The 16,212-nt window shown below is 36.3% G+C and overlaps 1 protein-coding gene and 2 long non-coding RNA genes across 4 annotated transcripts; 2 read left to right on the top strand and 1 right to left on the bottom strand.

Moving 5' to 3' along the window:
* The first annotated feature begins 1,336 nt into the window (after positions 1 to 1,336).
* LOC149731998 (uncharacterized) lies at positions 1,337 to 6,548 on the top strand. Of its 2 annotated transcripts, none has more exons than XM_089882188.1 (3): positions 1,337 to 4,397; positions 5,334 to 5,528; positions 5,752 to 6,548. In XM_089882188.1, the coding sequence occupies exon 1, from the start codon at positions 2,503 to 2,505 to the stop codon at positions 3,346 to 3,348; it is 846 nt and encodes a 281-aa protein (XP_089738314.1). In that variant the 5' UTR covers positions 1,337 to 2,502; the 3' UTR covers positions 3,349 to 4,397; positions 5,334 to 5,528; positions 5,752 to 6,548. The 2 variants fall into 2 exon arrangements, 1 of the variants encoding a protein (XP_089738314.1); XR_016385488.1 differs by lacking the exon at positions 1,337 to 4,397 and adding an exon at positions 4,423 to 5,266.
* Positions 6,549 to 7,825: 1,277 nt separating this feature from the next.
* On the top strand, positions 7,826 to 8,514 carry LOC149731997 (uncharacterized). Its single transcript, XR_016385490.1, has 2 exons — positions 7,826 to 8,017; positions 8,086 to 8,514. It is a non-coding gene; the product is annotated as an uncharacterized LOC149731997 (long non-coding RNA).
* Positions 8,515 to 8,929: 415 nt separating this feature from the next.
* LOC149731996 (uncharacterized) lies at positions 8,930 to 11,133 on the bottom strand. The gene is made up of 2 exons (XR_016385489.1): positions 10,863 to 11,133; positions 8,930 to 10,790 (listed from the first exon to the last, which is right to left on the bottom strand). It is a non-coding gene; the product is annotated as an uncharacterized LOC149731996 (long non-coding RNA).
* Positions 11,134 to 16,212: the final 5,079 nt, after the last annotated feature.

Here is a 16,212-nt window from a genome sequence, read left to right as displayed (position 1 = left end):
GTTGAGTTGGGGTGCTGCTAGTCAATCGTTCATTTAGACGAGATACAGACACACAAATACGCGTAGAGAGTTACTACTTTTGTGACCAACCCCTTATTATCTAGTATTAAACTTATTTAGATGCACAGTTCTTGTATATATTCTGATAATATTTGAACTTAAAATGTTTATGATAACAATTCAAACTTTAAAGTCACAATCACACCAAATTTTGTGGAGTTATTACTTTTCGCACTACGTCCTTCTTTGCTTCTTGTAAATGATCTGTGTATATAGCATAGTGCGAATGGCAAAAACTGCTAATCGTTAGTTTTTTTAGTATATTAAAATATATTTCATAAAAAAATTTTCATTAAGATGCACATGTGATAATTGTATACAATTTTTTTTATTTTGTAAAAAAAACAATATTTACAATAAAAATTAATAGAACAAGAGAGCAAAAGCCCTAATGTTTGAGGCAGCGCTGTCACTTCTGTGGTGACGATCATCAAAGCATGCGTTGTTCCGCGCATACCTGCAGCGAAGAACCGATAATCGTTGGGCCATGGTAGAGTCGAAGAAGTTATGCTTTAACTGCTTGGGGAAAAGTCACACTGCGAGGAACTGCAATTGTCCTCAACGATGTTTCCGCTGTGGGGCCAGACATCATACTACGCTTCATCCAATGAGACGAGATAGTTCGCCGATTCAACGCTTTCCTGGTAAGCGAGGGCAGATACGAAATCGACCTACAACTTCGTGCGTTGGTGAATTCATCCTTTCCACTCAAAGAGTTCGTTTCAAGGTAGTTCCAGTGTTCGTGTGGGAGAAGAAAAACCCAATCCTCACAGGACTTATGCATTCCTTGACTAGGGTTCTGATAGCACTTATTGTACCACGAGTTTGATGCGACGTTTGACTAGGGTTCTGATAGCACTTATTGTACCACGAGTTTGATGCGACGTTTAGGTTTGCGCGGTTCGCCGGTACTTTTAGACGTAAAATGTTTGTTCGGTGGCGGTCGAGAGTTAAGTCGCTTAGTTTCGTTGTCTATTCGCGGTAAGTCGCTTAGTTTCGTTGTCTATTCGCGGTATATACGAAGATAGTGACGTGTTTATACTGTTGGGGGCGGCGTTAAACGTGGCTGGTTGGCTCGGTTGACGTTGACTCCGTGCGTAGTTGATCCTTCTTTGGTTGCTAGTTGACGCCGTGAACTTACTTTTCGGTTGCTTAGACGCAGCAGTAAAGACAAACCACCCGCTCAACGGTTTTTGACTCGTTTATTGACAAACAACGATGACGGAAAACAGGCCACCAGAATACGTTCACCAAAAGTTTAGTCCAAATGCGTAGTGTCCAATATTTGGGCAACTATAATATTTGGGCAACTATAACAAAAACACGCACAGTAAAAAGATAGTAAAACGCCCAGATAATTTGACCCTGGGGCATGCAACGCCAGTAAATATTAGAAAATAGACATAAAAAGAATCGGGAGTGTTTTATCTACGCTTTGATGATACTGTAATTGTCTCCTTTTGTGCCACAGAAATAAAAAAGAATAGAAGGCGCATCTCCAATGTCGGCAAAGGAGAGAGCACGATACACTGTCTCTCTTTCGCGGGTCGTTCCCGTTTACTATTGTAGTCAATGGAGTCGGTGACGTTTTGTGTACTTTTTCTTCGTTTTATGACTTAATTTAAAGTTATTGTGTAAAAAAACTATTTTCTAATATATATATATTTCTAAAAAACCGTTTGTTTGAAATTTTTAATTAATTTTTTTTAAATAAATAAATTTCCTAAACAAGTGGTAAACTGTAAGCGTTAACGTACCAAATAACTAAACTAGCCTAACAAACTTGAATAGTTGGTGTAGTTTTTAAAATAAACAGCTAAAACCTTCCAAAAACATTATGCGCCTATCTTTTACAATGGAGACGAAGGGAAATGGGGACGGAGTTGGCGGCGGTCACGTGAATAGAAAAAAGAATATATCACGGTTTTGGAAAGTTGCGCGTTCTACTCTTTTTTATTTCTGTGTTTTAAGCCTACACAAAGAAGACGTAAAATTTATACGATTGCCAGAATGTTGTACACGGAAAACCGGTGATTAGAAGGACGTTAGTTGCACACACTCGATCTTGAGACTTCAGTATATTTTGTAATGGCATTAAATTAAAGATTAATCTACTGCTTTCCCACATCAACCGCTACAATACCAAGTGTGTTCGCGGTATCGCAGCTGCCGTCATTAGAATCCAGCATTCCATGCAACGAGGTTGTCGACAGGTACGAGCATTTGAAAGGTCTGGAATTTCCTGATCCTGATCGTCGCGTGGAGTTGCTCATTGGGGCCGGTTGCAAATCTGCTCACTGTGTCGTTGAACAGCGAATAGGCAGAGACGATAAACCGAACGCCGTTCGAACCGTGCTAGGTTGGGCGCTCGTTGGTCCGGCGTGTTCCCTTCATGCAGCAAGTACATCTGAGACTCGTCACACTTACAATGCGTGTTGCACGATGGAGACGTTACATCAGCAAATGAAACAAATGTTCAACCAAGATTTTTCTGAATACAATGATCCAGCCCGCCCAATGTCCGTGGAAGATAAAAAAGCCCTTGAGAATATGGAAGCTTCCGTTACGAAAGTTCGTGGTCACTACCAAGTCGCGTTACCTTGGAAGAACGAGGAACGGGTTTTACCTGATAGTCGGGAGATGGCACTAAAGCGACTGATGAGTCTAAAGAAGAGGTTTGTTCGCGACCCGAGACTTCATCATACGTATAATTTGAAAATGAACGAGTACCTTTTAAGTGGGTATGCCGTTGCGGTACCCATAGATTGTGAGCGTGGGATTCCAGGGAGAACGTGGTACGTACCGCACCATGCAACAACGGGAAAATTCCGCATCGTGTTTGACTGCGCGGCCAAGTATCGAGGGATTTCACTGAATGAAAACCTGTTATCCGGCCCTGATCTAACAAACAGTATTGTTGGGACGTTGGTTCGCTTCAGGAAATACAAGATTGCATTCACAGGGGACATCAAGGCTATGTTCCACCAAGTGTACGTTGACTCCAACGATTGCGACGCATTTCGTTTCCTATGGTGGGAAAACGGGGATTACACGAAACAGCCGTTAAGCTACCGTATGACTGTGCATATATTCGGTGCCACGTCTTCTCCGAGTTGTGCTTCATTTGCTCTGAGACGGACGGCGAAGGACAATATCCCCGGAGTGAGTGAAGAGGCTGTCGCATCAGTCATGAAAAATTTCTATGTGGACGATTTGCTGAAGTCTGTAGAAACTGAAGAACAGGCGCTTTCCTTAATTCACGAGTTGGACGGATTGGTGCAAAAATGATGGCCCATTGATCCACACATTGACTTGCTCCCCCGTTGCTTTGTCTGGCATTAATCCCCGAGAAGCTGCATCTGCCGGGTTGCGTTTTGAATCGACATGTCTCCACTGTTTCGAATCGGATAATTCATGTATAACGCTCAATCGATTAGCCAGATTCAGTTTACCAACACAGAAAACCTACGTTTTGATTATATTTAATTTAGTAGACCGGCATTTGGCAATTTTTATAATGCAGCACACCTTTATAATTTTATTTAGATTAAATTCTAAGCCACTAGAATTATTAAGCAAGCTATTTAAGCATGGTCAATAGGTGTTCCGTAGTTGGATAAAAATATTTGGATAAGGGTACCATCTTTGCATGTTATGATCATGAAGAAGTGGCAAGAAGATCTTCAATCAGTAACATCATCGACAAAGGTCTAAAGTTAGACACAACTTAAGTACGAAGGGAGGCTATCGTGAGTTTGTTTGTATTATACAGTCTTAATTTATGATGTGCTGTATGACCGATTTTTCGACCTCGAGGAAGAGCCTCTGTCCTGCTTTAACAAAAAACCTCGAGTAGAAAATGGGTTATGAGCAGCAGGACAGATCAAGGAATAAGCACCTTTAGACAAAAGGCTAATGCTTGTGTTTATCCAATATCCTATATTGTTAAAGGACCGGTTTTAAAAGTCCACAACGGACCTATCAATTAACTTACTTGTTGTTACGTGCGGTGTTCTTTTGCTAGATATATATAGGCTTTCTTAAAAAACTTCTGTTTTAAGCCAAATACTATTTTCACTCAGCGAGTGAGCCAAACTGAACTGTCGGTAAAACTTACTTGTATGCCGCACGTGGTTTTTAAATACAGTAGCTGTCAAGTAAATTTTGCCTAAATTGTATGTTTTGTCAATGCCGAGTATAGATTTTCCATTCAAACAAAATCGTTTTACATCTTGTGTTATTTCCTGTTTGTAGAGACTTGCTGAAAATTGATGTGATTTGGAGCATCTTACAACTTGGACGAAAGAGTGGGATTGCAGCATATTTAATACATGAAGGTATTCATCCGCGACATTTGTTCCAGAATATAAACTTTCCTTTTCTTTTTGTGTGTACTTTAAATTTTGCAATTGTTGTTTGTTTCTGGGACGTTCTGTTTCTGCTGCCTCGGAATCTTTCATCATTGCTTTGATGTATGCCTTTTTTGGTGGTAGTGTTTTTATATAACTGGCCAGTCGTTTTTTTGTTTTCGTGCTTGTTCTAACATAGTTGGTTTCTGTAGATTTTCTGTTTCCATGGTTGATGTCCAGGAAATTTTCCCAGATATTCATATATCGCAATGGAAGGAATTTTGTTTTCAATCCAGGTTACTTTTCTTGAATATGACTTGTCCTTTTTTAACTTCGTGTAATAACTAACCATGGTAATTATGTTTATTTCAGTGGGTTTAGGTTAAATTAACTTATATAGGGGTTCACCATTTTTATAAAATTTAGTATAGTATTCTGCCTTTTTCTTGTAAATAACCGTTGAATTAGACTTTGTAAAATATATTTTGTTGCTTGACCCAGTTAGCCATGCTCCACAATCATCACAATATTGTGAAGGTTGGTTGCTTTTTCTTCTTTTTAAATTGTTGGTGTTGTCAACTAAATAATATACATTTTCTTTTAATCCAACTGGTACTTGTTTTATTCCTGTAATTGTTTTGTTTAGGATGTCCAATTTGTTTCTTGCTGTTATAAATATATTGTTTGGTATTTCCTTGCCTGAATCCGATAAACTGCATGAAGTTTGTACTTCTGATTGCTCAGCCATATCTGAAAAAAAATCTGAACTAGCATCATCTGTCTGTTTCGCTAATTCTAGTGATTGTTCTGGAATGTCTTTTTGTTCAGCAGGTTTTGGTAACTGAGTTGGGCTATAGGTAGGTGTATGTGTGACTGTGAGTGATGCTGTTGACTGCACTGTACTAAAGTCATCTATTTGTTTAGGTAAATAAACTGGACTAGAAAAGTCTACCTGTTCAAGGGAATGGACTGGACTAAAGCTGGTTAGTTTGGGTAACTGTAACGGAGGAGATAAATTTGACTGTTCCGGTGAATGGACTGTACTAAAGACATCCCACTGATCTAGTGATTTGGCTGATTGGACTGAACTGGAGCTGTCGATCTGTTTGGAAGCACGTGGTGAGTGTTTTGGAGTATTGATGTCAGTCTGCATTGATAATTCTGGCTCTGAATCTGAGGAAATTTGTATTACAGGTAGTATTTGTTTTATCAGCAGTGGGTTTTAGAAAAACAAAGTGATTTGGTGTGTATGGTTGTTTATGTAAATTCGTTGTTGTCCACATTATGGTGCCTACAGGTGTAAAAGAAGCGTCGTGACCTTGAATTTTTCTGGTGTATGCAGAGCATCGAGTATCTTGTGGACCAGTGCTTGGCATAAAAGAGTGGAAAGAAACGTGGAAAGCTGAACTAGCAGCATACATGTGGATGCAATCAGCATACTCCATCGGTCCTGTACTTCGTACAATTTCTTTGTAGTTTGGTGTTATTATTCGGTCATCTCTAATTTGATCGATATATTTTGGATGATTTACATCATAATATTCCGGATTCAGAATTATCTCCAGTAAGGTGTGGCATCTTACCTGAACATGATGGCGCTGTGACCCAAACAACATTTGGCTGAACGCCCTGTAAAAACAGTTTCCATCCCCCAATGCAGATATTGGTTGGTATTCAATTAAAATATGAGGACATAAATCTTTTATCAAATTACAGTTACTGGATCAGTTATTGCTTTGCTTTTAATTTTTTTTGGCAGTTTTAATTTGAATGTCATCATCATTAGGTATTCTTGGGTTGCATATTGCAAAGGTTTAATTGTGGTATCTGTTTGCTTAAGCATTCTTTTAATTGATTTATCATATCCAAATTTCTACAATAAAAATCAAACTGAGTACTACACCAATCTTGCTGCAATTCTTTCTCCATTTGTAAACATGCAAAGTGTACCCATAGATTGCAATTATCGCATTGAATGCAATCAGTAATGCAATTTTCTGAACATTGAACACACTTCCACGTTTTTAATTAATGGGTGCTTTGTAATATTTTTAGTCTGCGTGAAATTTCAGAAATTAGTGTCACTTTTTAGTGCATGCTGTTTTTTTAACCATTGAATAAAAATTGTACAAAGTTTTAGTATGTAGCATTGCTCAGATCCACTTGAAAGCGAATTTATTTTGAAACAAATGAAAATACTTGAATACAATATAGGTAGCCAAGGTAAGTAAAAAAACTTTGTAGTCCGTGAAGTTTCAAAACACACACCATGCCAGTATTTGTGATTAGTAACAACCCCACAAAGAATTGTGTGCAAATAAAGAAATGCTAGTATTTGTGATTAGTAACAACCCCACAAAGAATTGTGTGCAAATAAAGAAATGCTATAGTAATGGAGCCAAAACCTTTTAAAGTTAACTGCAATTCATACTTTAAATTTGTCTTTAAGTGTTTACCGTGTTGTTTTGTGGAATGAGTTGATATTCTAAGCATACTACAGTCAAATGACAGATAAATTTATTTAAAAAGATTGGTTAAATTTTTAACAAAATTAGCCTGTGCACGTGTGCAGATTGTGTATATATCCTAGATTGCGTGAATTGACCGAAAGGTGGCGCTATGTGTTAATTCTATAGATTGCTTTATTTTAGGACCTATTTAGTTAATTAATATAATTATTTATTAAAAAACTTATTTGACAAAACAAGACTGCGTGGATTGCGTGTTTTAGAGAAGAATTATGTATATATCCTAGATTGTGTAGATTGCGTGACTTGACCGAAAGGTGGCGCTATGTGTTAATTCTATGGATTGCTTTATTTTAGGACCTATTTAGTTAATTAATATAATTATTTATTAAAAAAAAAATTGGTTTACTTATTTGACAAAACAAGACTGCGTAGATTGCGTGTTTTAGAGAAGCCCATAGCAAAGGGCTTGTATGCAAGATATAGTGAAAAATCATGTGTATGGCTTGTTGTGGCTGCAGTCTATTCCCAGGAACAACATATTGTGTGTCCACAAAAGTTTGTTTCCAAACGCCTAAACAAATATTTCTTCCCTGCTCCAGTAATTTTGTCATCATTAAGTCCAGGAAGATATATACCTTTATTTGCCATCAAAATTTCAAAGGATTTTCATCATGAATGTTTTTATTTTGCCATTACAATTATAATTTCTTCTTTGGCTGGACAGATGGCCAAGAATAGCACAGACAGTTTATTATCCTGTTAATGTTGTGGCAAGCCATACATGCATAGCAAAGGGCTTGTATGCAAGATATAGTGAAAAATCATGTGTATGGCTTGTTGTGGCTGCAGTCAGGAACAACATATTGTGGACCAACCGCTTAAACAAATATTCCTTCCCTGCTCCAGTAATTTTGTCATCATTAAGTCCAGGAAGATATATACCTTTATTTGCCATCAAAATTTCAAAGGATTTTCATCATGAATGTTTTTATTTTGCCATTACAATTATAATTTCTTCTTTGGCTGGACAGATGGCCAAGAATAGCACAGACAGTTTATTATCCTGTTAATGTTGTGGCAAGCCATACATGCTTCTCACAGACAACAGAAATTCAAATGCAACTGCTTATTTAATTGGTAAGCTTGTGTATTCTGGTGAGGCACTTGTCGGTCATTCACTCATTGGATTATTTTTCATCTTCAAGAGCATCATATGAAAGCTTTCCAGTACAAAAACACTGACCAGAATGACTTCCAAGATTGACAACACTGATGACTTGACATTCTTAGGTGAAATATGCAAACATTGGAATCAAGGTAAAGAAATGTGATGTCCAGCTGGCGTAATGTGTATGCAATATGCACCTTGATTGTTTCCTGTATCCCCTGTATAACAATGCTTGCATTTATCAATAATGCTGAGACTTTTTCCTGTGACAATGCGGAGAAACTTTGCCTTGCTGTTTAATGTTCTTCTCGTGTGTATACTTCTTCTTGCATTTTGATTTCTCGCCATTTTTATAAGCCCTTCCAGTGCTGTATGGGCTGGCAGTTGGGCTTTGTAATGCCTTTGCAGTTCTCACTGTTCTGTAGCGTGATGTCGTTTTGTCGAATAAACTGGGTTGTAACCTGGACTTGTCATAGAGTCATTACTTTTCTGCTGGAGTTGGATTTCTGTTGCAATCTGTACGCCAATGCACAAATGGTCGAAACCGTTGTTATGACTATTTCTTGCTGCTTCTTTACCACACCACCAATTGTTTTAGCCATAATGTTAAAATACATTTGGAGGGCCACAGATTTTGATAAAGATGATTCCAGTGTCTAAGTAAACACAAGGGTTTCAATATTTTTTAACGTGTAAGTGACCATTACAGTTTTAGAATAAATAATCCTCACTGTCACATACTCAGCAACATTCTTTAAATAGATGGTGTAAGTCAATTACACCTCACTTAGGTAAAGAACCTGCAAAAAGATCCATAAAATGACTTGAGTTCATTTTTGGGTAGTATGTACATTTTAGGTTTTTTTTTTTTAATTTTGTAGTTTTGAAACACAGTGCAGCAGCAGAGCATGTATAATATAACTCCTGGCGATAGACCTTACTTAATCAAAAAACCTTATGATTGTATTAAGATTAACCTCATGGGTGCGATTGGAAAATCTTACACCGGCGGCCATTCGTTACTTAAACACAACTATAAATAACCAACTGTCTACTTTAAACACATAATACGCGTAAACTGAATAATAAATTAAACATTCATACTGTATTAACTGCTAAAACCACGAGCAAACACTATCTAATGCGATAATTCGTCAAATAACTCATCAAAACTGTCTACAATTCATATAAGCGCTGCAAAACCATCCGCCTCCAGTTTCGAGAGAGGCGCCGACGCTGTCCAGGCCTGTTATAGAGGGCGCCATGTTTAGAGAGAATTTACAAATTAATAATTGATATAATTGCCCGTATTGGTGTAGTCAAAGATTTTGAGTAAATAAATTCCACTTCCATAAAATTGTGTTTCATAAAAAAAATCTATAAAATTGTGTGCGCAATATGCACCTTGATTGTTTCTTGTATCCCCTGTATAAAAAGGCTTGCATTTATCAATAATGCTGAAAGACTTTTTCCTGTGACAATGCGGAGAAACTTTGCATTGCTGTTTAATGTTCTTCTCGTGTGTATACTTCTTCTTGCATTTTGATTTCTCGCCATTTTTATAAGCCCTTCCAGTGCTGTATGGGCTGGCAGTTGGGCTTTGTAATGCCTTTGCAGTTCTCACTGTTATCTGTAGCGTGATGTCGTTTTGTCGAATAAACTGGGTTGTAACCTGGACTTGTCATAGAGTCATTACTTTTCTGCTGGAGTCGGATTTCTGTTGCAATCTGTACGCCAATGCACAAATGGTCGAAACCGTTGTTATGACTATTTCTTGCTGCTTCTTTACCACACCCCCAATTGTTTTAGCCATAATGTTAAAATACATTTGGAGGGCCACAGATTTTGATAAAGATGATTCCAGTGTCTAAGTAAACACAAGGGTTTCAATATTTTTTAACGTGTAAGTGACCATTACAGTTTTAGAATAAATAATCCTCACTGTCACATACTCAGCAACATTCTTTAAATAGATGGTGTAAGTCAATTACACCTCACTTAGGTAAAGAACCTGCAAAAAAGATCCATAAAATGACTTGAGTTCATTTTTGGGTGGTATGTACATTTTAGTTTTTTTTTTTAATTTTGTAGTTTTGAAACACAGTGCAGCAGCAGAGCATGTATAATATAACTCCTGGCGATAGACCTTACTTAATCAAAAAAACTTATGATTGTATTAAGATAACCTCATGGGTGCGATTGGAAAATCTTACACCGGCGGCCATTCGTTACTTAAACACAACTATAAATAACCAACTGTCTACTTTATACACATAATACGCGTAAACTGAATAATAAATTAAACATTCATACTGTATTAACTGCTAAAACCACGAGCAAACACTATCTAATGCGATAATTCGTCAAATAACTCATCAAAACTGTCTACAATTCATACAAGCGCTGCAAAACCATCCGCCTCCAGTTTCGAGAGAGGCGCCGACGCTGTCCAGGCCTGTTACAGAGGGCGCCATGTTTAGAGAGAATTTACAAATTAATAATTGATATAATTGCCCGTATTGGTGTAGTCAAAGATTTTGATTAAATAAATTCCACTTCCATAAAATTGTGTTTCATAAAAAAAAATTGTGTGCATCAAATATCAAAAAAAGTAAAAACCTATCACAACTTTACCTCTTGCTTAGATGGCCAGTACACTTGAGGCAAGGTCTTGGTTCTCATTACTCTCTTCATCTACAAATCCGACCAGCTTAGAGGTACTTCGTTGAAAAACCAATTGTTCTAAAACATTTGCTGATGGTTACAATAAACGCAGTAACAAATTCCATAGCCTATTCTTGATAATTACCACACCTTTGATTTTCATCTCATCAAGGACCAACATAACATACCGCATATGATCTTTCCAGGTCGGCCGGTCCGAAAAATCGGGCGAAAAATTCCGTGACGTCACAAATTCCTGATCCTGCCGGCACCGCCGGCGCGAAGCAGGATCACTTCGTAGGAATTTGTGACGTCACGGAATTTTTGGACCGGCCGACCTGTGGTTAGTAGTAGATAAAGTAAGTTAGCTACTGGGACCGGCCGACCGGGTAAATATGTCGACTCTTGACCGACCTGTCTATTTAGACATAGCCTATACATACATTGCCTGGACAATCATCCCATTCTCTCGCATTCGCAATAGCGTTTTTTAGCTTTTTCTCTTTTACGCGACACGCATGAGTTGCGTCCATCACAACTAGTACCAGAGAACAGGAATGTAGAAAACTTGCGGCCCTTTCTGCGTTTTCCGCCGCACCATTGCATATTTTCTCTATTATTCTACATTTTCGTTTATTTTAAGAATATTATAGACTACCCCAAATAGATTTGACTGCAAATGTTAAAGGTATTAAGTTTATGCGATCTGTTTAGGCCATTAAGTGCGGTTTTGGCATGCCAATTACGTGACTGAACCTGTTGTTGACCACAAAGCTAGAGTAGGAGCAAGGAGCAAGTTTTAAACAGAACCTGATATTTATTATTTACTTAGTTAATGAACAAATATTAATGTTAATTGTCTTTAACACTGCCTTCAAAAGATTGTTTGAGGCCCTTATTGAAATTGACAGTGTGGGATCGCTGTTGAAACTCCATCAAATTGGGGTTTCGATTGCTTCTGCCCATACATCGCACATGACCAAAAAATGATTCCAATGAATCCTGTGATACACGTCGAAGCACAATATATGGAGCACCAATACCAAGCATCTCTTTAACAATATTAACAAGTGCTCGTGCAGTAAACACCAATCCATTTCTTGTTGCAGGGGACAACAACATTTTTGCTTGCTCCACCTTTGTAAAAGAGTCACCATTCCTTTTTCGTCTCATGGTGACAGAATTTTCCCAGGCCTTGATATAGCCAACAAAATCTTCTTCGAGCCATTTTAACCTTTGGTCATCAGCAGTAGTGAACTTTGCTTGTTGTGGCTTATGAGCAAAGTTACAGGAATTGCAAATGTCAAAGAAACGATCCATGTTCCACACAAATTTAGAAAATTCTGTGTAACCCATTTTTTTTAAAACATGGCTGACAGAATTGGAAAGAACCTGTGCAGCTAAACTGACACTCATTTTTTCAAAAGAATTTGGATGGATGTGCTCGTAAGAAAGTTTATGTAAATCCACCAAACATTCTGGGCTTTGCTCATTCTCACAATATAAATCTTGCATTGTGCTCCATTGCATATATTCACCATTATTCCATAATAAACGTGCCCCATTAGATCTGCTGGTCATCAAGTTATTGCGAGTGGTTTTCATAAGATGACTGGGGTCTGAGATTAAATGGAGTTTCCTGCAGTGAATGATTGAGTGATACCATTTGCATAGTGTAGCAACAGATAAAACTTATTGCGATGGCACATTGTATCAATACAAAATAACAAAAAATTAATATATTACTTGGAATTATCCAAAGGATGCGGTACGAATTCCGGTTGTTCTTGCAATCCAAAACTGCCAGTAAGTAAATCATAAAGCAATCGATTTGAAGTACAGCCATCTCCTATGAATATTTATTACGGTAGCGATTAATAGCAACCAATATCATAAAATGCAGTAAACTTACCAATCAAGACATTGCACCATAAGTTTGAAATACTGTGCAACAGATCAATTGCTTTAAGCACAATTGGTAATAAGTCCACTCCACAAAGCACTTTACTGGGAAAATGTCCAATCATGTAGGATATCTCACTGTTCGTAACACCTAAGTTCAATTTATATTTTAATGATTACAATTTACAAGTTTCAGATATATACTTCTATTAGTAAACAAAACTGTACTCTGTAGTATATTGTTATAGCAGCAATGGATGACTTTCTAAACAATGTGGAAGAAGAGGAAATGGATGATACATATTACATATTAATATCCAAGGAACCAGAAATATCATGTGGCCTATGTAAAAAAGTATTCAGCAGCAAGAACGGATTGTCCATGCACATGAAATTAATACATATTATTCCTGAAGAAGACAGACTGACCAAAGAAAAGTTAACAGAGTACAAGAACGATTTATTAGAAAAAATGCAAAATTCCGGAGAAAATCAAAGCGAAAAAGATAACATAGATGATGAAGAAATTTTAAAATGTTTTAACAGTTTTAAAGAGAAAAGTGCATTTTCCCGTTCATACATGGCAGTCATGCATAATAGTACAAAAGAATCACGGTCGCTGCTTATTTCCTTACTTCCAGTTTTACTAGCTTTAAAAAAGAAACCAAAGAAAGCAGGAATTATTGCAGGAACAGGAAGTACAAATATTGAAATAAAATCAAGGGAAAGGTTAAATATGTTACACGTTGCAGGACGAGCTGTAAGGGTTATGTATACCAAAACCAAAAGCGATGTTTTTAAATTACTTAAGGGAGATTATAAGGGCGAAACTGAAAAGAATTTGTGGGGAGTAAGTCAATTTTGTGAAGTTATTATAACACAAGCTGAAAGAGAAATAAAGACCCTATTAAACAAAAATAGTAAGAAAATAGATGCAGCATGGATTGCGGAGAAATGCCTGTATGAAGAAAATGATGTAGTGGAAAAATGGGAGAAGGAAAATGATGAAGCATTTAAAGATGAAAATGTTAAGGAGCTTTTAAATGAAATGTTAAAAAGGTACATTCGTACGAGAGCTCATGGATTTGCTGATCGCTATACTAAAGCACATACTATGAATGTAAAGGTACTTGGAAAGGGAAAGAAGAAATCATTTAGAGAGAATTTACAAATTAATAATTGATATAATTGCCCGTATTGGTGTAGTCAAAGATTTTGAGTAAATAAATTCCACTTCCATAAAATTGTGTTCCATAAAAAAAATAAATTCCATAAAATTGTGTGCATCAAATATCAAAAAAAGTAAAAACCTATCACAACTTACCTCTTGCATAGATGGCCAGTACACTTGAGGCAAGGTCTTGGTTCTCATTACTCTCTTCATCTACAAATCCGACCAGCTTAGAGGTACTTCGTTGAAAAACCAATTGTTCTAAAACATTTGCTGATAGTTACAATAAACGCAGTAACAAATTCTATAGCCTATTCTTGATAATTACCACACCTTTGATTTTCATCTCATCAAGGACCAACATAACATACCGCATATGATCTTTCGGACCAGGTGCAAAAAGTGTCTTCAGTAGATTGTAATCAAAACCAATGTCTGGTCGATTAAGATTGCTAAACAAAAACAGTTAGTCAACGTAATTTAGTATGAAGAGCATAATAATTCGAACAATGATAACATAAGACTTAATCGCACGACAACAATTGTTAAAACACGCATTGCATAAAGTTTCCAAGCTCACCGGTATCGACGGAGAGTTCTTTCTGAAGGTAATACAAACAAGTCCAGGTCCTTTAAAAATCGATAGGCTCTGGGGCCTTTGGCATACAGCATTAAACAAAATCTGTTAAAACATGATTTTAAAAAGTGCAAATCAGTAATGCATACACAGTACTAAATCTAATAAAACATTATTTTAAAAACTGTATACCAGTAATGTATATTATACTTTATTAAATCAGCATTGTATCGATGCTGGTGTATTCCTTCTCGATGAAGTTTTTTTTGCTCAGCCCAAAACATGGTATGAAATTCATCCATTTCTCCCGATTTTTCAACTTGTAAAAAACGAAAAGTTAGCTTGTTTTATCCTACAATTTAAACAAAATAAGTTCTTACTTTCATTGAGACATTGGGCCATTTCATTTGAATTCTCTTGAGACAAAGCTATATTTTTTTGGTTGTCCTTTAGTGCCTTCTCCACTCTTATTTTCATTTGTTCAATTCTAAAATAAATAATTATTATATATATATATATATATATATAGTTAAGTCAAAGGCACTTAAATGCAGTAGAAAAAAGTTAACTGGAATGTTAATTAGCTTAATAACCTTTCATTCATGGTATTTATGGTAGTTTTAATTCTGCATGGCAAAGCCTTTTCCAAATTAAATCTCTTTAATGGCTTGTTTGCAACCGATTCTGCATATTTTCTCTTCATTCTCTGTAAATGAGCTGTTGCTTTGATAAAATCTGTACATTTTATACATTTGTCTAACACTGCCTCATTTTCCAAGAACACTGTACATTCTACAGATCTGAAAACAGTAAAACGTCAGCATTAACTAACAGATGCTACATTCGTAGTCCTTTTGGCTCTTTCTTAAACATTAATAATTGTCCTACTGTAAACTGATTGACATTCTGCATATTAATCTGAATGGAGAAACATCTAAGAATTATATAGTTTTAATATGATTTACTGATAAACTAATAGCCTAAGCTTCAAGTAAACACCAAATTAATAGTTGCCTCATTCAAATAAATTTAAAATTTTACCTGACTGCTAAAGTGGTACATTGAGGAAGACCACTGGTATTTATGCTGGTAGTTGTAATACTATGTTGAACAATCATGTTATCTTTTGTACTGCATGTTTGATCAGTTTTATCTGTTTTACCTATCCCAACACATACTCTGAGCTGTTCCAAAAAGTCCAAAAACTGTATGGCAGTATTTTTTGACAAGTCAAAAAGTTTTACAGCCTGTGATGTTTCTTTCCATCCATAATAAAAAACCTGTTTTTCCAAATTCTCGTCAACAAATACTTCATATGCTGACTGATGATAAGTTTCAGATGTTTTATAAAAATAAAAAGATGAAGTTTTAGGTTCTTCACCTATTTTCCACATAGGTCTGGAAGAGCTGACCACATGGGTTACGGCTTTGATAAAATTTTTGAGGTGTTTGTGGTAAATTTTTTCTTCATATATTCGATTTTGAGGAGGCTTTCTTTCACACTCTTTCATTCTAACAGAATATGGCTTTCTGGGTAAATGGAACAATGGAATAGCTCCAACACGAAGCTTTTTTGTTTTTGATGCTGAAAAATATAAAATGTGTATGGATTTACCTTGGCCTACTGTATAGATTATGCAATATAAACACACCAATATGGCTAGTGTAATTTACAGGATAATTATTTATAAGCCTGGTGCAAGCAATTAAATATGTTGTATGATACTTTAGTTGTCATCCCAATGTCCAGCCTTAACTCAATTGTTGATGCAAAAATAATAATCTATATTGCCAATGTAATTGTACAAAATACCACTTTCACTTGTATATTTATAATATATATATGGTTT

This window comes from Ciona robusta, chromosome 8, assembly GCF_009617815.1.
Source record: "Ciona robusta chromosome 8, ASM961781v2".
NCBI classification, from domain to species: domain Eukaryota; kingdom Metazoa; phylum Chordata; class Ascidiacea; order Phlebobranchia; family Cionidae; genus Ciona; species Ciona robusta.
Note: the sequence above shows the minus strand (reverse complement) of the source record. Positions and strands in the feature narration are given on the sequence as shown.

Bases quoted from the DNA above. Each gene is read 5' to 3' on its own strand.
- LOC149731998 (XM_089882188.1), top strand. From the start codon at position 2,503: ATGGAGACGTTACATCAGCAAATGAAACAAATGTTCAACCAAGATTTT.